The sequence below is a fragment of the Enhydra lutris genome, unplaced genomic scaffold (genome assembly GCF_002288905.1).
Source record: "Enhydra lutris kenyoni isolate GAN:26980312 unplaced genomic scaffold, ASM228890v2 scaffoldscaffold13, whole genome shotgun sequence".
Classification (NCBI taxonomy): domain Eukaryota; kingdom Metazoa; phylum Chordata; class Mammalia; order Carnivora; family Mustelidae; genus Enhydra; species Enhydra lutris.
In genome coordinates, this window is record NW_019154097.1 from 51268751 (window position 1) to 51293401 (window position 24651).

The 24651-nt window shown below is 40.2% G+C and overlaps 1 protein-coding gene across 1 annotated transcript in view; it reads left to right on the top strand.

The window, feature by feature from the left end:
• The first annotated feature begins 282 nt into the window (after positions 1 to 282).
• Positions 283 to 24651, top strand: part of LOC111145847 (ubiquitin specific peptidase 42) — a 51505-nt gene continuing 27136 nt past the window's right edge. Inside the window, exons 1-3 of the mRNA XM_022501116.1 lie at positions 283 to 306; positions 4853 to 5102; positions 7949 to 8149. Coding sequence (XP_022356824.1) covers positions 4862 to 5102; positions 7949 to 8149 — 442 coding nt within the window. The 5' untranslated portion in view covers positions 283 to 306; positions 4853 to 4861. The remainder of the gene's footprint in view (positions 307 to 4852; positions 5103 to 7948; positions 8150 to 24651) is intronic.

Genomic DNA, 24651 nt, shown 5'->3' on the forward strand with positions numbered 1-24651 from the left:
AGTGACGCGCGCGCCAGCTTGCGCCCGGGGCGCTTTGACGACGGCCCCTCCCGCGCTCGCCCGGCCCGTTAGCTGCGTGCCGCGCCTCTTGTGCGACGGCCCCTGGGCGGCGGCGCGTGCGGGCGCGGCCCTGGCGCGCCCCCTGGCGGCCCGGCGGGGCGCTGCGGGCGCGCTGCTGACCCGGAGGCGGCGGCGGCGGTGCCCGGATGGAGGCACGTCATTGTCCCCCGCCGGGCGGCTGGGCTGTGTGCGGCGGCGGCGGCGGCGGCGGCCGAGGGGGATGGAGCGAGCGCCGAGCCGGGTCAGGTAAGCTCCCGCCTCCTTCCCGCCCGCCGCTGGCCGGCGTGGGGCCCGCGGAGCGCCCCGCTCGCCTCGACCGCAGCTGGCCGGGCCGCCCCTGAGCCGGCGCGGCCCGCGGGGGACTGGCGCGGCCCCTCGCCCGCCGCCCCCTCCGCAGCCGCGGGCCGCCCGAGACCCCGCGGCGCCAGTGGCAGCGCCGCTACCGCCGGCCGGGCCAGGCCGCTGGGGAGGGGGCGGCGGCCGGGGCGGTAGGGCGCCGGGAGAGCCGGGCTGCGCGGGGAGGCCAGACCCCCCTGGTTGCCATGGACACTGCCCTCCCACCCCCACCCGGCCCCAGCCCGCCCCCTCGGCCCGTGGGCCGGGCCGGGCGGGCGGCTCCGGGGCGGCCTGGCCCGCACGGGTCTGCCAGCGGTGGGCGTGTGCCGGCCGCCGGCCGCGGAGTCCGGCGTCCCTGGCCCGCCCGCCGCCCCCCGCGTGGCTGCCACCTCCCGCCCCCAAGCGGCCCTCGGAGCCCGGGGCTCGCCTCCCCACCCCCACCGCACCCCCCAGAGAGACAAACTTTCCCACCCCGCCGCCCCTCCGCGGCACGCCGGTCCCCCTCGCGGGGCCGTCCACCTGGCTCCTCCGCCGAGTGTCCGGGTTCCCCACGCCGGCCGCTGGGGCGGAGCGGGCACCCTCGGGGGGGGAGAGGAGGGGCCAGCCGGCCCCGGCGGCGCGTCCCCAAAAGCGTGTGCGCCTCGGTCCAGTTCTTTATCTTCGGGGCAGGAAGAGCCAACTTACCTGGAGGGGGTCGGGGGAGAGGGTGATCAGTTTCAGATGTTTGAAATGAAAATTTGACGGGACAGAAGTTTTACAATCTAGGACTTTAACCTTGTTATAATGAATGCAGTTGAGATTACTTTTGTTGAATAGCGCTTTTATATTCAGGGAGGCCTTAGCGTTTACTTGTTTATGGGAAAAGACGTTAGTTATTTAAAGTAAATATACTCAGATAACAGTAAAACGTGTTGAGAAACTGTTCAGTTACACCTCTTTTTCAAGGTAGCAACAGTATTACAGGTTCTCATATGTTTTTGTGGCGTCTCAAAATTTTTTAGAGTGCTAAATTTTAAAGATAATTTCACTCTTGGCTCATTCAAAGTGCATAGGGGATATGAATAATCAGTTTTACTTATTTGTTTTTATCTAAGTTTCACTTTCTTTTCCTATCGTTGAATCAAGTCCGCACTGTTTGGTTTGTAAAGGTTTAAGGCTAGTCGTTTTATTTACTTAAAAATAATTGAAATCAAGTTTATCTTTTTTACGCTTGTGTGTTTTCCACTTAAACAAATGTTGCAAGAACGTGGATTACATTGTTTATGAAGAAGCAGAGTGTATCAGTTTCTTTTCTACAGGCACTGATACTAGTACCTTTATGTGCAGTGCCACAATGTTTAAAACAGCTATATGCTTATTTTTAAAATGAGAAAGAATAATGCATTCTGGTATTTGATAGAACTATAAGGGACTAAAAATCTTAAGACTTCTGAATAAAAGATTGCAGTTAAAGCAAACATTTGTGAAGTCCATTAGTCTCATTCCTCCACACACCTCCAGCCTTGAATCATGTACTCATTTTTTTAAAACATGTTTTTGTAACTTTTTGTGTATCATTAGAAGATGCTGAGAGAAATTTTAACTTTTCATTGAAGTAGTTGATTAAAAGCCAAATATAATCATAACTGGGATGTTTAGAAGCTTTACTAACAGTAAAGAACATATAACTTAAGAATCTAAGGTCCTATATAATGTTTGGCTTGTAGAAAGGGTATCTCTGTAGCCAATGCAATTTAGTTTGATCCTCAATGGTTTTAGGATAAGTAGTCATTGGCCAAATATACAAATGAAGATGAGTGGATGGTTTTGGTTTGTTTTCTTAGAATTATAATATTATATGGCTATTGATTGAGTTGTATGCTTTCCTTAATTTTTTTTTTTTTTTATTTAAAAGCCCCCCCCCCCCCCCCCCCGGCAAATGGAACAACTAAAATGGTTTTATTTGGTTGGTTGTTAATGATTGTCCTGAAGAGATGTTTATCCTAGGAAAATTGAGGTTTTTGCTGTTAAATGTTATTGTAGATGAGGCCAAATTAACTTTTCCTGGGGTCTCTGTTTTGGCTTGCTTCTTCCTTTTGCTCCTTCTTCTCTCCCTCCTTCTCTTTTGTTTTCTTATTCTTGCTTACCTCCCCTGTGTTTCATGGTGCAGACTTTATTTGGATAAACAGCTCAAGCTTTCTTCTTGAATGAAGATCCTGTATCTTAAATTGACTTAAAATAGTTTTGTTTTTCCTATTTTATTAAGATCTAATGTCAACTTTTTTTTATTTCTGCATAAGATCCCCCCAAAATTCTCAAGGTTGTGTTTTCAGGGCAGGGGGCTATAATCATGCTGTAATTTAAAATTACAACAAAATTGTGGCTTTTAAAAGAACCTTACTGTGAGCAGACTTTATCACAACATTTGTTGAGGTGACACGAATGTTGGTATTTATTCTCTTACCTGTCTGTATTGAATATTTTTTAATTTTTATTTTTCTAAGATTTTATTTATCTATTTGACAGAGAGACAGCAAGAGAGGAAATAAATACAAGCAGGGGCAGTGGGAGAGGGAGAAGCAGGCCTCCTGCTGAGCAGGGAGCCCGATGTGGGGCTCCATCCCAGGACCCTGGGATCATGACCTGAGCCAAAGGCAGTCGCTTAACACTGAGCCACTCAGGCGCCCCTGTATCGAATATTTTTTAAAGCAAGTTTTAAAGGCTGTTCCTACTTTAAAGTAGGAATGAGATACTGTATACAAATGAAATACTGTATATAAATCACTCAGCACAAGCCAGTGCTAAAAGCAAACCCTGGTTACTTCCTGTCTTCGGGATTCATTCATTTGTTCAGCACATGTGTGGCCAGCTTTCTGTGTGCCAGGTCCGGGCGTAGAGATACAAGTGTGCTGGAGAGCAACAAGTGAAACCGGCTGCGGAGTAGGTGCCCCAGCGCTACCATAGAAATCGGTGGCAGGGCGCTGTGGGAGCCTGCGGATGGGTTCTGACCTGGTCTTGGGGGAGGGATGTTGTCAAGGAAAGCGTCCCAGAGGAAATGAATTCTAAACTGAGAAGTGATAATTGTGACTGGCTGGAGGTGGAAGGCTGGAAGAGTGTGAGGTGAAAAAGAACAGCATGTGAAGAGCCCAGAGAGCTCAGGTAGGAACGGAAGCTGGGGAGTGTGGGAAGTGGTTCCTGGGCCAGGCCCTGCCAAGTCTGGGTGTTGAGAAGTTGTCCTGGGGGCAGTCGGGGCATGCCTGAGGGAAAGCTTATCTATAGAGTAGTGGCACATTCGCTTTGGTTTTCACTGGGCAGTTTACATTCCTAAAGGAACCCCAGTGACTAGGTCAGCAGCCAGAAGGAACTCTTGCTGGGAATATTGGGCCTGGTGACTGGTTCCAGTTGCTGACTAGTTTGGGTTATAATTGCTCCATTTTATAGACCCTGTGGATTCTATGCAATTTCTCATAGGTCTGTTATGAAAATTAAGTAAATTAATCTATGTTCAGTGATTAACACAGTGCCCAGCATACAGAAAATGCTTAATTTTCATAATTAAGCATTTGAGAGAGAGTGATAGCCCAAGATTTAAAAATAGGATTCTGAGAGAAAATTATAATTACTTTTTTTTTTAAAATTTTATTTATTTATTTGACAGACAGAGATCACAAGTAGGCAGAGAGGCAGGCAGAGAGAGAGGAAGGGAAGCAGGCTCCCTGCGGAGCAGAGAGCCGGATGTGGGACTCGATCCCAGGACCCTGGGATCATGACCTGAGCCGAAGGCAGCGGCTTAACCCACTGAGCCACCCAGGCGCCCTATAATTACTTTTTTAACGCGTATTTATGTTCAAGTTTGGTATCAGTAATGTCTCACGGGCTTCATTTAAAAAATCATATATACCGAATAAATGAGCCTCTTCAGAAAAACTTTTCAAATGTGAGACTTCCTTTTTTTTTTTAAACAATCTATTTCAAACAAGTCATTTTGGACTTAAAGCTCAAAATTAAAGCTAGATTTTTCTCTTCATGTAGTTGAGACTTTTCCCTGATGAATTCTGTGTGAATTGAAAATTGAGTCAGATGTATTAGTGCGTTTCATATTCTAATTTTAAGTAGTGATAGGGAGAAGAAAGTATATGGGTTCTTCGTAAATGTTATAGAATTGGAAACTGAGGTCCCTGATTATAAACTGAAATATGAGACGTTTGGGGGCTTGGAATAGAATGACAGCATCCAGTCAAAAATTTTTATAATTGAAAGTTTTATAATTAAATATTGTTGACATGTCAGGTGAGCACAGTGCTAAATGTTCCAAGGAAATGATTTCAAAGTTAAAAAATATGGTTGTTTTTATTTTACAGCAACTTCTTTGACAGTAATTAAATATGGGTAGGATAATTTTCCAACATCTAATGGTAGATTAAATAGATTACTTTTCTGAATTTATAAACAACTGCATGTGTTTTGTCTTTTGCAGAGTTGAACAATGACCATAGTTGACAAAGCTTCTGAATCTTCAGACCCATCAGCCTATCAGAATCAGCCTGGCAGCTCCGAGGCGGTCTCACCCGGAGACATGGATGCAGGTTCCGCCAGCTGGGGAGCTGTGTCTTCGCTAAATGATGTTTCAAATCACACACTTTCTTTAGGACCAGTACCTGGTGCTGTAGTTTATTCAAGTTCATCTGTACCTGATAAATCAAAACCATCACCACAAAAGGACCAAGGTACTACTTTTTAAAGTTCGAATCACTCCAAGAAACTCTTGTGTAAATGCTGTCCGTGGTTGGCAGTTTTGGGAGGTGTTGTCTTTTGCGAGATCTGTTGACACCTGAGTGACCAGCAGTGACGTTGCCCTACAGGCTTCATTTTCCTGTGCTGCTTGGTCATGATTAACATGTGTTATAACAGGGTGGATTACTAAAATATTTGTAGTTTCTTTTATTCTTAATTTTTTGAGGGATGAACTTCATCTTGGTGAGATTTGAGGTGGGCATTTTGTTAATTTGTCAGTTAACTGTAGTTCCCTAAGTAGAAGTCTGTCTTTGAAAATCTTGAAGATTTTTTTTTAGTATTTCATGTTTATTTGACAGAGAGATCACAAGTAGGCAGAGAGGCAGGCAGGAAGCAGGCTCCCTGCCGAGCAGAGAGCCTGACGGGGCTCGATCCCGGGACCCCGAGATCATGACCTGAGCTGAAGGCAGCTGCTTTAATCCACTGAGCCACCCAGGCGCCCCTTGAAGATGTTTTTAAAAAACAATTGACTACGGGGCACCTGGGTGGCTCAGTGGGTTAAGCAACTGTCTTCGGCTTAGGTCATAATCCTGGAGACCAGGGATCGAGTCCCGCATCAGGCTCCCTGCTTGGCAGAAAGTCTGCTTCTCCCTCTGACCCTCCCCCATCTCATGTTCTCTCTCTCTCATTTTCTCTCTCTCAAAAGATTATAGAAAAAAAAAAAAAAAATATATATATATATATATATATATATATAAACAAAAACAAAAACGATGGCCTTTTGACAAATGGCTCTACCCAACTGTGGGTTGTTTTTTTAGGTTTTGGGTTTTACGCCAGTTAAAATCAACTGTGGTGGGGCGCCTGGGTGGCTCGGTGGGTTAAAGCCTCTGCCTTCGGCTCAGGTCATGATCCCAGCATCCAGGGATTGAGCCCCGCATCGGGCTCTCTGCTCTGCGGAGAGCCTGCTTCCTCCTCTCTCTGCCTGCCTCCCTGCCTGCTTGTGATCTCTGTCTGTCAAATAAATAAATAAAATCTTTAAAAAAAAAAATCAACTGTGGTAATAAAGGTCTTTGAAAGACAGCAGATAATGTAAATGTTACATTTGTTAAAGCTGTGTAAATGTGGTTACATTTTGTTAACTCATCCGGTTAAATGAAACATTTACACTTTAGTTGGTACTTCTGAGATTTTTGGGTTTGAAAGCTTTGAAATGCAAAGAAAATAGATTAGTTCCTACTCAGAATGTCATTTGGCTTAGAATAATTTGGCCCTCATATTGTTTTGCATCCTCACAGTAAATGTGATACTGTGGTGTGGTGGCAGGTGGTGTGATTCGCTGAAGGTGTTTTGGGTAGGAGGAAAGTTATATCACAAAATAAACAATTTAATTGAATGTTACACATTGAGTTTAAAGACCTTCACCACCAAGACTTTCCCACAGGACTTCTTTTCACTGACTCCGACTTCCCGTTACTTGCTGGGGTTCCTTTCTCTCTCCCAGGCCTTAACTCACATCACCCTGCCGTGCCCTTTTTGGAGCCCTTGTCCCATTCTCTGCGCACTCATTTCTTTTTTCCTAATTTTTCTTTCTGCTCCCACCGAGCTGAAGCCTACCTTTGCATACTTAAACCTATTAATTTCTCTGTTAAAATAGAGAACCATCCATTAAGGCGTTTCTCATCTCAGCAGCACCAAGGAACTGGCAAACTTTTGAAAAGATAGTCTTCATATGGATGATTGAACTTTCCTACCTAAGTTGTTTTTGAGCTTCACCTGAGATAGCATAGCTATCATTAATAATCTGTTCATAAGTCTTGAAAATAGACATCTTTTTAGGCAACATAGAAATATGCTTATGAACATGGATAGTGGTGTCCAGCAGCCTGAGTTCAGAGCCGGTTTCCTTTCTGGTAAAATGGGGACCATGTCTCTGCCACCTCTTAGACTGAGACTGGCCGCTAATAAGGACTCTAGACGTGCAGTGCCAGTGAAGAGGGTGGTGAGCGTGGTGGTACTGAGTAGAAGCATCCACAGCAAATGTTCTAGGGAGTGGGCTCAGCCTGCATTTTCTGTAGATTGTGTTGAAAAAGTTTTAAGTAGGTATGAAAGAGTAGTTAGAATGAACTCACATGTAGTCATCAGTGAGCTTTATCGACTCAGAGCTGATTATGCCTTCACCCGGGACTCCCCTGTCCATCATTGTAAAGTAAATCCAAGATTTTTTATTTCTTCTATACATATTTTAGTTTGTATAACTAAAAAAACTCTTTTCTAAAAATTTAAGCATCTTTATATTAAAATTCTAGTCAATGTTAAAATTTGTCCACTTGTCAAAAAAATTTTTTTAACAGTTTGTTGTAGTCAACATTCAGACAAGGTCTGTACTTTGCATTTGGTTGGGGTCTCTAAGTTTCCTTGAACACCCCCTTTGGTCATTGCAGTTTACTTACTGAAGAAACCAGATCTTTTCGATTTCCCACATTCTAGGATCTGTCCTTTAAAATTTCCCTTTCTTCCCTGTAGTTCTTTTTTTTTTTTTTTTTTAAGATTTTATTTATTTGACAGAGATCACAAGCAGGCAGAGAGAGGGGGGGAAGCAGGCTCCCTTCTGAGCAGAGAGCCCGATGCGGGGCTCCGTCCCAGGACCCTGAGATCATGACCTGAGCTAAAGGCAGCGGCTTAACCCACTGAGCCACCCAGGCGCCCCTCTTCCCTATATTTCTGATTACCTGCTAAAAACCTAATTTGACCAGATTCAGTTTGATGTGTTGCTGTTTATTGAGCTTGAAAAGCATGCAAAGCTTTGTTTTTAAATATTTCTTGTTTATTTTTCTAGCCCTAGGTGATGGCATTGCTCCTCCACAAAAAGTTCTTTTCCCATCTGAGAAGATTTGTCTCAAGTGGCAGCAGACTCACAGAGTTGGAGCTGGGCTCCAGAATTTGGGCAATACGTGTTTTGCCAACGCAGCACTGCAGTGTTTGACTTACACGCCGCCTCTTGCCAATTACATGCTATCTCATGAACACTCCAAGACATGTAAGTGTTCTGCGTTACGTTAACTTCTGTAGTGTGCTCTGTGCTAACCCTACTCTCATTTTCTTTCTCTGCAATGAAGGTGAAGAATGAAGCCAAGAATTCTATGATCACTAGGAAATTGCTTTATTCTTTTAGAAACAATGGAGGAAGGCTCTTAAGATTTGTATTCAGGCTGCATAAAAATCATTTTGCACCTCATTTGACCTGTGAAGTTATTGAAAAAGAAACATATTTTATCAGCATTTGGCATTTCTGAACCCCCTGCTGGCTTTCTATACACTTGCTAAAAAAATGTGACAGAAGTATCTGCCGCCAACAGCTTGGGACAAGCAGAGTTAAGAAATCCTGTCTCTCCTGCTTCCAGCTCTTGATTCATTTGCAGGCTTATAAGTCTTAGTGGAGAGGAACCTCTTGTTATGGCCTCCGACCTGAAAATTCATATAGGACTTTCTTTTGAGTGTGTGTGAGCTCCCTTTTCAACCTAAAGGCCAGGAAATCAGTTAAAATATGTCTTTAATAGGTGACAGCCAGCTCAGTGGTTGACTAGTGAAATTCAGAATGCATCTAATTTTTGAGGTTTGAGCTTCTAAATATATTGTAAGTATCCTTCATCCTTATAAATGAAATCTCCCTGTTCTTTGATCTACAGTAACACTGAGGGGTGTGTGTGTGTGTGTGTGTGTGTGTGTGTGTGTGTGTTGTGTGTGTGTTCATTTTCATTAATTATCAGGGTGAAAACTCCTTAGGCTTCTTCTTGAATAGTTCTTTACTTAATGGAGAAATTAAAACTGGATCTTTTAAAACTGTCCCGTACCCCCTTGCCCACCAAAGAGCAAAATAATGCTTGTAAAGAATTTGGAAAGTACAGAAAAATTTAAAGAAACCAAAGGAAAATCACCTAGAATCTCACTGTCTGAGGTGTTTGGTATGCCAAGGGCTTTTACATTACATAATGAACATTTGTTTGCCTTCATTTCCCCCCTAAGTTCATAATTCATTCCCCACAGAAAGCCTTCCTATCCCTTTTGTGCTTAATGTAAGTAGGGTGTGGGTGAAAACGCAGTACTGGCACCTGGGCTGTGAGAGAAGGGACCAACACAAAAATTCAGAAGCTCCAGGTGCCCAGAATTAGGTATCTATCTTCTATGCTGTTTGAGGCTTTTGTACTTTCTATTTTTCCTTCATTTAGCTATATCAAGGCATAATCATTTATATATAAGTTAGGTCTCTTTATTATATGTGCGATTTTATATATGTACATAACAGGTATATTTCCCTTAGCTTTATTGAGGTATAATTGATATATAATAAATTGCACATACTTAAAATGTATGTTTGATGCATTTTGACATTTGTGTACTCCCATGAAACTACTACCACAATTAAGGTAATGAATGTATTCATCTCCCCCAAAGTTTTCCAGTGGTCCTTTGAAACCACTTCCTTCTACCCCTCTTGCCCTTCATCTCCTCCACCCCAGACAACAACTGGTGTGCTTTCTGTCTACTATAGATTAGTTTGTATTTTTTAGAATGTCATATAGTGGGATTATACAGGCATATATTCTTATATTGCCTGGCTTCTTTGACTTAGTGCATTTATTTTAACATTATTCCATGTTGCATGTATCAGTAGTTAGTTTTTTGTTTTTGTTTTTTAAGATTTTATTTATTTATTTGTCAGAGAGAGAGAGAGAGTGCGTGCGCGAGCATGCACAAGCAGGCAGAGGCGAAGAGAAGCAGGCTCCCTGCCGAGTAAGGAGCCCAATACGGGATTCGATCCCAGGATCCTGGGATCATGACCTGAGCTGAAGGCAGTGGCTTAACCAACTGAGCCACTCAGGTGTCCCTCAATAGTTAGTTTTTACTGTTAAGTAGTATTCCATTGTATGAATATACCACATTTTGTTTCTCCATTCACCCATCTATTGATGGACATTTGGGTTTTTCTCATTTGGGGCCATCATAGATGAAGCTACTATGATCATTTTTATATATGTGTTTATAAACAGGTCTTTGTAAGGACATGTATTCTTTTGGGTAATTACTTAAGAGTGGAATGGCTTGGTCTTGTAATACATGTGTGTAAAGTTTAAGGTAAACTTCCAGTCTGTTTTGCAGAGGGATTCTGGTATTTTACATTCCCAGCAGAAGTGACTGAAAGTTCCATTTGTTCCGTATCTCACCATATGTTTGGTGTGGTCAGTCTTTCCAACTTAGCCATTCTAGTAGGTGTGTGGTATAGCAAGTACTACCCCACTGTGGTTTTAATTTGCAGTTCCCTAATGAGTAATGATGTTGAACATTTTTCCATGTGGTTAATTGCCATCTGTATACTCTCTTGGCTAAAGTGCCTGTTCAAAGCTTTTGCTTGATTTAAAATTGGGTAGTGTTCTTGTTTAGTTTTGAGAGTTTTTATATATTCTGGGTACAAGACCTTTATTGGATATGTAATTTGCAAATATTATCTTCCAGTCTGGGAAGAATATTCTTTTCACACTGTTTTTTGAAGAGCATGTTTTTAGTTTTGAAGAATTCCATGTTATTACTTTTTTTTAAAAGCTTTTATTTATTTCACAGAAAGAGGGGAGAGAGAGCACAAGCTGGGGAGCAATAGGCAGAGTAAGAGGGAGAATCAGGCTCTCCCCTGAGCAGAGAGCCTGATGTGGGGCTCAATCCCAGGACCCTAAGATCATGACCTGAGCTGAAGGCAGAGGCTTAACTCACTCAGCCACCCAGGCGCCCCAAGAATGGGTAAAATCTTTCAAAAAAAAGAAAGAAAAGAAAAGAAAAAGAAATCTTTGCTTCACCAGAAGTCATGAAGATTTTCTCTATATTCTTTTAGAAGTTTTATAGTTGTAGCTTTTATATTGGTCCATGATCCATTTTGAGTTCTTTTTTTTTTTTTTAAGATTTTATTTATTTATTTGACAGACAGAGATCACAAGTAGGCAGAGAGGCAGGCAGAGAGAGGAGGAAGCAGGCTTCCTGCTGAGCAGAGAGCCTGATGTGGGGCTCGATCCCAGGACCCTGGGATCATGACCTGAGCTGAAGGCAGAGGCTTTAACCCACTGAGCCACCCAGGCGCCCCTTGAGTTCATTTTTATGTGTGGTGTGAAGAGTGAATTGAAGGTCAGATTTTTCAGTGTGGGTATCCAGTTGATCCCGCTCCGTTTGTTCAAAGATAGTCCTTTCTCCACTGAATTGACTTTGTTTCTTTGTCAAAAATCAATTGACCATATCATATGGATCTGTTTCTGGACTCTGTTCTGTTGCACTGATCCATGGTCTATCTTGACACTGTAACACAGCGTCTTGATTCCTATACATTAAAAAGTTTTTAAAATCAGGAAAGTCCTCCAGTGTTTCTGTCCTTTTTCAAAGTTGTTTTGGCCATTCTTGGTCTTTGGCATTTCCAAGTGAATGTTGGACTCAGTTTGTCAACATCTACGAAAAAGCTTGCTAGAATTTTGATTGGTATAGTGTTGAATCTATGAATTAATTTGGGATGATATCTAAAGTGTTGTTTTCTGTCCCCCAAACAAGGTACACATCTCCAGTTATTTAGGTTCTCTTTAGTTTTTCTTTGTAGTATTGCTTAATTCTCAAAGTTCTCATATTGTGCACATTTTTTATCAGATTTATTTCTGAGTATTTCCTGTCTTTGAAAGCTATCATAAATGGTAATATTTTTGAATTTGAAATTTCTAATTGTTTGTTGCTGGGCTATAAAAATGCAACTGATTTTTGGATATTGATCTTGTATCCTGCAATCTTAGTAAATTTATTAATTCTGGTAGTTTTTTTGTTTTTTTTTTTATTTTGAAGATTTCTTAAGATTTTATATGGAGTCAGTCATGTGATCTGTACATAAGGACAGTTTTACTTCTTCATTTCCAGTCTGCATGCTATTTCTTGCTGTGACACTCTGGCCAGGACCTCCATTCTAGTGTTGGATGGATGCGGTAGAAGTAGATATGACAGCTGCGTTTCCTTCACCTGAGGGGGAAGGCATTTTAGTCTTTCACTTTTTTTTTTTTTAAAGATTTTATTTATTTATTTGACAGACAGAGATCACAATTAGGCAGAGAGACAGGCAGAGAGAGAGAGGAAGGAAAGCAGGCTCCCTGCTGAGCAGAGAGCCCAATGTGGGGCTCCATCCCAGGACCCTGGGATCATGACCTGAGTCGAAGGCAGAGGCTTTAACCCATTGAGCCACCCAGGCTCCCCTAGTCTTTCACTTTTACGTACATTGTTAGCTGGAGAGTTTTCCTAGGTGCCTTTCACCCTGCCGAGTGTTTACTTGAATGCTAAGCCAAATTTGCATTCCAGAGATGAGCCCAGCCTGGTTATGATGCATTATAATTTCCATGTATCATTGGATTTGCTAAGAATTTTAAAAATTTTACGTTGATGACGAATATTAGTTTATAGTTCCTTATGCCTTTTTCTGATTTTGGCATCAGGGTTCATGGTGTCGTCATGAACTATGGTGGGAATGATGTTGGGATTATTTTCTTCTATTTCCTGGAAGACTTTTTGTAGAATTGGTGTTCTATCTTACTTAAATGTTTGGTAGATTTCAGTGAAGCCATCTGGCCCTTGAAGTTTTCTCATGGGTAGGTTTTTAACTACATATTTAATTTCTTTTTTTTTTTTTCCCCAAGGTGTGTATGTGTTTTAATATATATTTATATATATATATATTATTATATATATATATATATATTTTAACATATTTAATTTCTTTAATAGATCTAGGCCTCTTCAGGTTATCCATTTTTTCATCAGAGCACTTTGGTAGTTTGTGTCTCTCAAGGAATTTGTCTTCCATGTCGAATGTACCAGCATAAAGTTGTTCATAATGTTCTGTTATCCCTTTTTATTCATCTTATCATTGATCTTCTCAGAAAATCAGCTCTTGGTGTCATTGTTATTTTGTTTTCTGTTTTACTGATGTTTCTTCTTTTTACCACTCTTTTTCTCCTGCCTACTTTGGATTTAATGTGCCCTATTCTAGTTTCTTAAATGGGAAGTGTAGGTCATTTAATTTGAGATTTTCTTTTCCATTTTGTTTAATGCCATAAATTTCCCTTGGAATGCTGCTTTACTTGTATTCCAGACTTTTCAGTATTTCACATACTCATTTTTATTCAGGTCCAAATACTTTCTAATTGCCCTTGTGATTATTTAGAGGTGTGTTGTTTAGTTGCCAAATGTTCTGAGGGCTTTCCAGAAATTGTCCTGTTACTGATTTCTAATTTAATTCTCTTGTGGTCAGAGTCTATTTTTTATTGTTTGAATCCTTTTAAACTTGAGACTTGTGTTATGCACCAGAACATGGGCTGGTTTGGTAAATGTCCCATGTGTACTTCATAAGGATGTGTGGTCTGCTCTGTTGTTTGGAGTTTCTGTAAATGCCGATGATAGTCAGGTTCTTTGTGGTTAATTCTGTAACTAACTACCCAGGTAGTTGTCGTTTCGTTGAGGCTGTCTTCTTTGTCCTTACTGCTTTTCTGTCCACTTGTCCTATCAAATTTTGAGAGCGATCTGTTGAGATATATTTGTAATTTGTTTTTTATCAGTTTTGCCTTGTGTTTTGAAGCTCTGTCACGTAAGACTATTGTGATGACCTTATGAAATGACCTATTCATAATTGATGAGATAACGCTCTTTATCCCAAATATGCTTTGTTCTGAAATCTACTTTGATATAAATGGAGCCCCTCCAATTTTCTTATGATTTTTTCCCAATTTTCTTATGATTAATGTTAGCATGGTATATCTTTTTCCATCTTTTTACTTTTAACCTATTTGTGTCTGTACTTAAAGTGGATTTCTTGTATAGATGGCCCATAATGTAATTTTCTTTCTTTCTTCTTCTTCTTTTTTTTTTTTTATGGTCTCTGTGTTTTATTTTGGGGTATAAGCCCATTTGTATTTAATGAGATTGATTAATTGATATGGTTGGGTTTAAACTTACCATCTTGCTGTTTGTTTTCTTTGTCCCATTTATTCCTTACTTCCTTTTTCATCTTTTTCTGCCCTTTTTTTTTTTTTAAAGATTTTATTTATTTATTTGACAGAGATTACAAGTAAGCAGAGAGGCAGGCAGAGAGAGAGAAGAGGAAGTAGGCTCCCTGCCCAGCAGAGAGCCCAATGCAGGACTCGATCCCAGGACCCTGAGATCATGACCTGAGCCGAAGGCAGAGGCTTAACCCACTAGCCACCCAGCGCCCTTCTGCCTTCTTTTGAAGTGAATAATTTTATGATAGTTAATCCTTTTGGCATATTTTCTGTAACTTGGTTTCCCCTTTCCAATGGTGGCTTTAGGGTTTGGCATACATCTTTTTTTTTTTTAAGATTTTATTTATTTGGCAGAGAGAGATACGGTGAGAGAGGGAACACAAGCAGGGGGGATGGGAGAAGGAGAAGCAGGCTTCCCGCGTAGCAGAGAGCCCAATGCGGGGCTCGATCACAGGACCGTGGGATCATGACCTGAGCCGAAGGCAGATGCTTAACGACTAAGCCACCCAGGTGCCCCTGGCTTACATCTTTAAATGATCAGTTTGCCTTCAAGTAATATTCCATTTGTTTATCGTATTGTAAGGACTTGGTGACAGTGTACTTTCATCTCCTCTCTCCTGGCATTTATTTGTGCCATTGTCATCATCTACCTGTGTTACAATCACACAATATATTGTGTTGTTTTTGCCTTAAACAAATTATAAAGGTTTTGCTTTAAATAGTTAAGATGTGTTTAAAAATCTTTGTTATTTACCTGTTGAGTTATTTCCACTGCTTTCAATTCCTTTAGTGGATTTAGATTTCCATGTGCTCTTTTTCATATTGGCTAAAGGACTTCCCTTAACTTTGCTTGCTAGGGATGAACTCTGCCTTTTGTTTTGTTTTATTCTCAGTCTGAGATGTCCTTGTTTTGCCTTTTTAAAAGTTAACATTTTTGGGGCGCCTGGGTGGCTAGTGGGTTAAAGCCTCTGCCTTCGGCTCTGGTCATGATCCTAGGGTTCTGGGATCAAGCCCCACATCGGGCTCTCTGCTCTGTGGGAAGCCTGCTCCCCTTCTCTTTCTCTGCCTGCCTCTCTGCCTACTTGTGATCTCTGTCTGTCAAATAAATAAAATCTTTAAAAAAAATAAATAAAAAATAAAAGTTAACATTTTTGTTTTGAGGTAATTGTAGATTCATATGCGGTTGTAAGAATGACACACAGACCTCCTGTGTTCCTTACCCTGGTTGTTGACATGAATACAGTCCGATTCAGAACTTTTCCATCATTACGGACTCCCTCATGTTCCCCTTTTATAGCCATGCCTACTTTCTTTGTGCCCTGATGTCCTCCTTTAACCCCTGGCAACCACTAATCTGTTTTTCATTTCTATAATTTTGTCATTTCAGGAATGTTATTTATATATATTAAGTTGTGCAATGTGTAATGTTTTGGGATTAGCTTTTTCATTCAGCATAATTCTCTGAGCATTAATTCTCTGAAGATTCATTTAGGTTGTGTGTACTAATAATTTATGGGCTTTTTTTTTTTTTTTAATTGTTGAGTAGTATTCCATGGTATGGATGGGATGTGCCATGACTTTTTTTAACCAGTCATCCACAGAAGGACATCTGGGTTGTGTCCACTTTGGGGATATTCTGATTAGAGCTACTATAAGCATTAGCGTGTACAACATATGTGTGAACATATCTTTATTGCTTTGAAGTAAATGCCCAGGATTGCCATCACTGGGTCATATGGTAGTTGCATGGGTGATTTTATAAGAAACTGTCAGTTTTCCAGTATGGCTGACCATTTTACAATCTTACCATCAAGGTATGGGAGTTCTGGTTTTTCTGCATGTTTGCCAGCATTTGGTGTTGTCACTATTTTTCATTTTAACCATACTGATAGGTATATAATGATACCTTGTTGTGGTTTTAATTTGCATTTCCCTAATGCCTAAAGATCTAGAACATCTTTCCATGTGCTTATTTGCCATCTGTATATCCTGTTTGGTGAAATACCTCTTTGCTTTCTTTTGCTCATTCTCTATTGCATTCTTTGTTTTTATGCAGTTGAGTTTTGAGAGTTGTTTATATAGTTAGATAAGGTCTTTGTTGGATATGTAGGCTCTGAAGAATTTCTCCCACCCCGAGGCTTGTCTTTTTATTATTATTATTATTTTTTTTTTTTTTAAGATTTTGTTAGAAAGAGAATGCGTGAGAGAGAACACAGTAGGGGGAGCGGTAAAGGTAGAGGTAGAAGCAGACTCGCCGCTGAGCAGGGAGCCTTATGTGGGGCTGATCCCAGGACCCTGGGATGATGACCTGAGCTGAAGGCAGACGCTTAATCGACTAAGCCACCCAGGTGCCCAGGGATTTGTCTTTACATTCCCTTAACAAGGTCTTTCACAGAACAAAGTTTTTAATTTTGGTGAAGTCTGACTTTTCCTTTTATGGATTGTGCTTTTGGTGTCGAGTTTAAGATCTTTGCCTAGCTCTTGATCTTGGAGATTCTCTCATACTGTTTTCTGAAAGTTTTATAGTTTTACAGTTTACACTTAGGTCTGTGATCCATTTTAATTCTTGTATAGTTTGAGATTTGGGTGAAGTCCGTTTTTTGTCTATAAATGCCTTTTGCTCCAGCACCATTTGTTGAAAAGGCTATCTTTCCTGGGGCGCCTGGGTGGCTCAGTGGGTTAAGCCTCTGCCTTCAGCTCAGGTCATGATCCCAGGGTCCTGGGATTGAGCCCCGCATTGGGCTCTCTGCTCAGTGGAAGGCCTGCTTCCCCTCCCCCTCTGCCTGCCTCTGCCTATTTGTGATCTATCTCTCTCTCTCTCTGTGTGTCAAATAAATAAATAAAATCTTTAAAAAACAACAAAAAAAGGGAAGGCTATCTTTCCTGTATTGAATTGCTTTTACACTTTTATTAAAAAAAAATCATTTGGGGGGCATCTGGGTGGCTCAGTGGGTTAAAGCCTCTGCCCTGATTCCAGGGTCCTGAGATCGAACCCCACATTGGGCTCTCTGCTCAGCAGGAGGCCTGCTTCCTCCTCTCTCTCTGCCTGCTTCTCTGCCTACTTGTGATCTCTCTCTGTCAAATAAATAAATAAAATCTTTTAAAAAAAAATCACTTAGGCATTCTTGTGCACGTCTCTTTCTGGGTTTCCTTTTCTATTCTGTTGAGGTATGCGTTTGTCCCTCCACACAGTCTTGCTGTTGGTAGTTATGTAATAAGTCTTGATATCAGATAGAATGATTCCAGCCACTTACTGTCTTTCAAAATTATTTGAGTTATTCTTGTTTGTCTGTCTTTCCATATAAACCATAGAATAGTAGTATCAATACCTACAAAAAGTCTTTCTGGGATTTTGTGTTGTGTGAAACCTGAATTTCAGTTTGGAGAGGGAGAATCAATGCCTTTACTGAAGTTGACATTTTTAATCCGTGAACATGGTATGTCTCTCCATTTATTTAAATCTTCGTTATTTTTATCCCTGTTGTGTAATATCATGATGTTTTGTCTTGTTTTGTTAGGTTTACACGTAGTTTTGTTTTTTGAGGTATTGTAAGTGGCATTATATTTTTGATTTTGCTGTCCATATGTTTGTTGCTGGTTGTAAAGATACATTTTATTTTCATATGTTGATCTTATATCCTGTAAGCTTGCCAAACTCAGTTATTAGTTGAAGGCCTTTTTTTTTTTTTTTTTATAGAATCCTTAGATTTTTCTAGTAGACAGTCATGTTATATGCAAGTATGGACAGTTTTACTTATTCCTTACTGATTGGTATGCTTATTTCCTATTCTTATTTCACTGGCTGGAACTTTAAGGAGAGTGGACATTGTTGCCTCATTTCTGGTATTAGGAAGAGGAGCATTCGTTTGATATTAGTGGTAGGTTTTTCGGTATATGCTCTTAATAAGTTAAGTTAAAAGATTTAAAAGAGTTTCCTCTATTTCTTAAGTTAAAAGAGTTTCCTCTATTTCTTTTATTCTGATTTTTGCTTTCTGTCATGAATGAGTGTTGATTTTTGTTAAATGCCTTTTCTATATCAAATTGATATGATCATGTGATATTTCTTCTTTAGTCTGTTAATATGGTGGATTATACCGATAGTTTCCAGTACCAAGTCCTCTTTGTATCCCTGGAATAAAATCCATTTGGTCATAATGTGTAATTGTTATTTTAAGTTTTTATTTTAATCTCCTGGTGCTCATCATAACAGGTGCATTCCTTAATCCCCATCACCTGTTTCACATTGCCCCACTCAGCTCCCCTCAAGTAACCATCAGTTTGTTGTTTGTAGCTGAACAGTATTTCTTGGTTTGTGTCTCTCTTTTCCCTTTGGTTGCTCAAATTACACATGTGAGTAAAATCATATGGTGTTTGTCTTTATCTGACTGACTTTTTACACTTAGCATTATGCTCTCTAGGTCCATCCATGTTATTGCAAATGGCAAGATTTCATCCTTTTTTATGGCTGAATAATATTTCCAGTATATGTACCACATCTTGTTTATCCATTCATCAACCAGAGGACAGTTGGATTGCTTCCATATCCTGGGTATAGTAAATAATGCTGCTACAAACATAGGGGTGCATGTATCCCTTTAAATTAGTGTTTTTGTATTCTTTGGTGGGTGAATACTCAGTAGTGCAATTGTGGGATTGTAGGGTAGTTCTATTTTTATCTTTTTGAAGAACCTTCATACTGTCTTACAGAGTGACTGTGCTAGTTTGCATTCCTATGAATAGTGCAAGAGGGTTCTTTTTTCTCCACATCCTTGCCAACCCTTGTTCCTTGTGTTGATTTTAGCCATTCTGTGTGAGGTGATACTTCATTGTAGTTTTGATTAGCATTTCCCTGATGATGAGCATTTTTTCATGTGTCTGTTGGCCATCTGTATGTCTTCTTTGGAGAAGTGTGTGTTCATGTCTTCTGCCCATCTTTTAATTGGATTATTTGTTTCTTGGGTGTTGAGTTTTAGAAGTTTTTTGGTTTTTTTTTTTTTAAGACTTTATTTATTTGTCAGAGAGAGAGAGTAAGAACAAGCAGGGGGAGAGGCAGGCAGAGAGAGAAGCAGGCTCCCCTCTGAGCAAGGAGCCTGATGTGAGACCCCATCCCAGGACTCTGGGATCATGACCCGAGCCAAAGGTAGATGCTTAACCGACTGAGCCACCCAAGCATCCCAAATTTTATAAGTTCTTTATAGATTTTGGATTCTAGCCCCTTCTTGGATATGTCATTTGCAAATATCTTCTCTCATCTGTAGGTTGGCTTTGAGTTTTGTTGATTGTTTCCTTCACTGTACAGAAGCTTTTTATTTTGAGGGAATCCCAAAGGCTTAGTTTTTGCTTTTGTTTCCCTTGCCTCAGGGTACCTGTCTAGAAAAAAAGTTGCTATAGCCAGTGTCAGAGAAATTACTACCTGTGTCCTCTTCTAGGATTTTTATGGTTTCAGGACTCATATTTAGGTCCTTTATACATTCTGGATTTATTATCACATACAGTATAAGGAAGTGGTCCAGTTTTATTCTTTTGCTTGTTGCAGTCATGTTTTCCCAATACCCATTTGTTGAAGAGACCATCTTTTTCCGTTCTTTCCCGCTTTGTCAAAGATTAATTGACCATATAGTTGAGGGCCATTTCCGGGTTCTCCTATTCCATTGATCTATATGTCTGTTTTTGTGCTGGGACCATACTGTTTTAATTATTACAGTTTTGTAATGTAACTTGAAGCCTGGAACTGTGATGCCTCCAGCTTTGCTTTTCTTTTTCAAGACTGCTTTGGCTATTCAGTGTCTTCTGTGGTTGCATACAAATTTTAGGACTGTTGATTCTAAATTTGCGAAAAATGCTGTAGGTCTTTTTTTTTTAAGATTTTACTTATTTATCTGACAGGATGAGAGAGATCAGATCACAAGTAATCAGAGAGGCGGTGGGGGGGCGATGCGGGGGAGGGGGAAGCAGGCCCCCTGCTGAGCAGAGACCTTGATGCAGGGCTCATCCCAGGACCCTGAGATCATGACCTGAGCCGAAGGCAGTGGCTCAACCCACTAAGCCACCCAGGTCCCCTTTTTTATAGGGATTGCATTAAATATGTAGATTGCTCTGGACAGTATAGACATTTGAACATATTCGTTCTTCCATTCCATGAGCATGGAATGCCTTTCCATTTCTTTGTGTCCTCTTCAGTGTCTTTCATCAGAGTTTTATAGTTTTAAGAGTACAGGTCTTTTTTTTTTTTTTTTTAAGATTTTATTTATTAATTTGACAGAGCGCACAAGCAGGGGGAGCAGGAGAGGAAGAAGCAGGCTCCCCGCTGAGCAGGGAGCCTGATGCAGGGCTTGCTCCCAGGACCCCGAGATCATGACCTGAGCTGAAGACAGATGCTTGACCGACTGAGCCACAGAGGCGCCCCAGAGTACAGGTCTTTCACCTCTTTGGTTAGGTCTTTTTCCTAGGCATCTTGTGGTTTTTGGTGCAGTTGTAAATGGGTTTGTTTTCTTAATTTCTCTTTCTGCTGCTTCATTATTGGTGTGTAGAAATGCAGCATGTTCCTGTAGATTGACTTTATGTCCTGTGGCTTTACTGAATTCATGTATCAGTCTTAGCAGTTTTTTGGTGGAGTCTTTTGGGTTTCCTATATATATAGTATCATGTCATCTGCAAATAGTGAATGTTTTACTTTTTCCTTACTGATTTGGATGCTTTTTATAAATTCTTTTTGTTGTCTGGTCGCTGTGGCTAGCACTTCTAGTACCGTGTTGAATGACAGTGTTGAGAGTGGACATCCCTGGCTTATTCCTGACCGTAGAGGAAAAACTCTCTTTTTCCCCATTAAGGATGGTATTAGCTGTGGGTTTTTCATATGTGGCCTTTATTATGTTGAGTTATGTTCCCTTTAAAGCTACTTTGTCAAAGTGCTTATCATGAATGGATGTTGTACTTTGTCAAATGCTTTTTCTGCCTCTATTGAAATGATCATGTGGTGTTCTCATCCTTTCTCTTATTGATGTGATAGGTCACATTGATTTGCAAATATTGAGCCACTCTTACAACCCAGGAATATATCCCACCTGACTGTGGTGAATGAGTCTTTTGATGTATTGTTGGATTTGGTTTGCTAGTATTTTTTTGAGGATTTTTGCATCTGTGTTCATTAGAGATACTCGCCTGCCATTCTCTGTCTTAGTGGTGTCTTTATCTGGTTTTGGTATCAGGGTAATGCTGGCTTCATGGAAGGAAAACTTCCAACTTCATTCTTTTTCTATGTTTTTGGAATAATTTGAAAAGAATAGGTACTAACTCTTTAAATGTTGGGTAGAATTTGCCTGTGAAGCCATCTGGTCCTGGACTTTGGTTTGGGAGTTTTTCGATGTAGATTCAATTTCTTTACTGGTAATAAGTCTGTTCAGCCTTTCTGTTTCTTCTTGATTCAGTTTTGGGAGGTTATTATTTCTAGGAACACATCCAGTTCTTCTAGGTTGTCCAATTTATTGGCAAGTAGTTTTTCATAATGTCCTCTTATGATTGTTTATATTTCTGTGTTGTTTATTGTTTTTCCTCTGTCATTTGTGATTTTATTGATTTGGGTCCTTCTTTTCTTCTCGATAAGTCTAGCTTAGAGGTTTATCAGTTTTAATGATTTTTTTTTTTCAAAGAAACAGCTTCTGGTTTCATCGATCTGTTTTATTATTAGTTTTAGTTTTTATATAATGTATTTCTGCTCTAATCTTTATTTTCCTTCCTTCTGCTGGTTTTAGGTTTTGGTGGTGGTTCTTTTTCTAATTCCTATAGGTGCAAGGATAGGTTGTTTATTTGAGATTTTTCTTGCTTGAAGTAGGTCTTTATTGCTAGAATTTTCCCTCTTAGAACTGCTTTTGCTGGATCCCAGAGGTCTTGAACCATCTTTTTTCGTTTTCATTCATTTCTGTTATTTTTAAACTTTTTCTTTTATTTCCTTGATGACCCATTCATTTTTAGTAGCATATCATTTACCCTCCATGTATTTGTGGTCTTTTCAGATTTTTTCTTGTGGTTGACTTTAGTTTCACAGTGTTGTGGTCAGAAAAGATACATGATGTAACTTTGGTCTGTTTAAGTTTGCTGAGGCTTATTTTGTGGGCTAAGATGTGAACTGTTCCATGTGTTCCATGTGTATTTTGTGTTTCATGTGTTTCATGTGTTTTCATGTATTTTGTTTTAGGATGGAATGTTCTGAATATATCTATTAAATCCATTTGTTCCAGTGTGTCATTCAAAGACATTGTTTCCTTGTTGATGTTCTGTTTAAATGATCTGTTCATTGATGTAAGTGGGGCGTTAAAGTCTCCTACAATTACTGCTTTATGTTTATTATTGTTTTATGTTTATTATTCTGTTTTATATATTTGGGTGCGCCCATGTTGGGTGTGTAAATATTTACAATTACTATATCTTCTTGTTGGATTGTCCGCTTTATTATTATGTAGCTTATATATAGCTTCTTTGTCTCTTTTTACAGTCCTTGTTTTAACATCCATTTTGTCTGATATAAATATTGCTACTCTGGCTTTCTTTTGACATCCATTTGCTTTTGTAGTCTTTTGTAGGCAGCATAAGATGAGTCTTGTTTTTTTATCCATTTTGTCACCCTCTGTTTTTTGATTCAAGTGTTTAGTCCCTTTACATTCAAAGTAATTATTGATAGGTGTGTGTCAATTTTATTGCTTGTTGTTTCTGAAGACTTTTCCTGATTCTTTCTTGTCTTTCTCTCTTTCATAGTTTTCTGGTTTTCTTTAGTGATATATTTGGATTTTTTTTCTTTATTCTTTGCATAATTATTAGTGGTTTTTGATTTATGATTACATTTAGGTTTGTATATAATGTCTTCTACATATAGCATTCTGTATTAAGTGGGTGATTGTTTAAGTTTGAACCCATTCTTACCCCTCCCCACGTTTTAGGTGTATGGTGTCATATTTTACATCCTTTGTTTTGTTAGATCTTTGACTGATTTTTTTATAGAAATATTCATTTTTACTGCTTTTATGTTTCCTAACTTCATATTGTCATTTTTGGTCTTTCTTTTCCACTCGAGAAGTCCCCTTTCAATATTTCTTGCAGGACTGGTTTAGTGGCCACAAACTCCTTTAGTTTTTGTTGGGGAAACTCTTTGTTTCTCCTATTCTGAATGATATCCTTGCTGGATAGAGTATTCTTGGCCTCAGGTTTTTCCCGTTCAACGCTTTGAATACATTATGCCACCCTTTTCCAGCTTGAAAAATTTCTGCTGAAAAATCTGCTGATAACCTTAAGGGGTTTCCTTTGTATGTAACTGTCTTCTTTTGTCTTGCTGCTTGTAATGTTTTTTCTTTATGACTATATTTTGCCATTTTAATTACAATATGTTTTGGTGTGTATCTGCTTTTGTGGGTTTTGTTGGGGGCTCTATGTGCCTCCTAGATCTCTCTATCTGTTTACTTCCCCAGATTAGGGAAGTGTTCAGCTATTATTTCTTCATATAAATTCTCTGCCCCCTTTTCTCTCTCTCCTTCTTCTGGGATCCCTATAAATATGAAAGTTACTATGTTTGATGGAGTCACTGAGTTCTCCAAGTCTATTCTTGTTTTGGATAATTCTTTTTTCTCTCTTTTGTTCAGCTTGATTACTTTCCATTACTCTGTCTTCTAGGCCATTAATTTGTTCGTCTGCTTCTTCTAGCCTGCTATTCATTCCATTGAGTGTGTTTCTCATTTCATTTATTGAGTCCTTTATCTCTGCTTTTATTCCTTACCTCTATGTTAATGGTCTCACTGATGTCCCCCACTCTTTTTTCAAATCCAGAGAGTATCCTTAAGATCATTGCTTTAAATTCTCCATCAGCCATGTTACTTAGAACTGTTTTGCCTAGATCTCTGGCCTATGGCCTTCCTCTTCTTTCATATGATATAAATTCCTCTGTCTTCTCATTTGTCTAAGTCTCTGTGCCTGTTTCTGTGTATTAGGAAAGTCACTTATGGCTCCCGGTTCCAGAGGGTAAGCTTTATGAAGAAGAGGTCTTGTAGTGCCTGTGCCCTGCAGTATAGTGTCTTCTGGTCCCCAAGGCCCGGTGCTTCTGGGATGTATCCAGTGCGTGCTATGTGCACTCTGCTGTTGTACTTTAGTTCCTTTTTTTTTAACCAATTGTCTGCAGAGGCTCTCTTTGCCTGTGTTGGGCAGTGTTTGGTCCTGGCTGGACTGTGGTGACTTTTAACTAGCTGTGCTCTGGTCTGCTAGTAAATTGAGACCTGTTACTGCTGCTGCATGGAACCAAGGCCTCGCAGAACGCCCTGTGGGGAGACAGGTGTTGTCAGGGGTTTTGGGCCAATCTTCTTGGGGAAGGACCTGCTGTAGCGGGACTGAGGCAAGTGTGACTGGGAATGGTGGTTCCAGAGCTCAGGGGAGCTTGGCGTTTTTGGTGCTGCACTGGTTCCCACAGGTAGCTCTGTGTTTATGCTGAGGTTGGGAG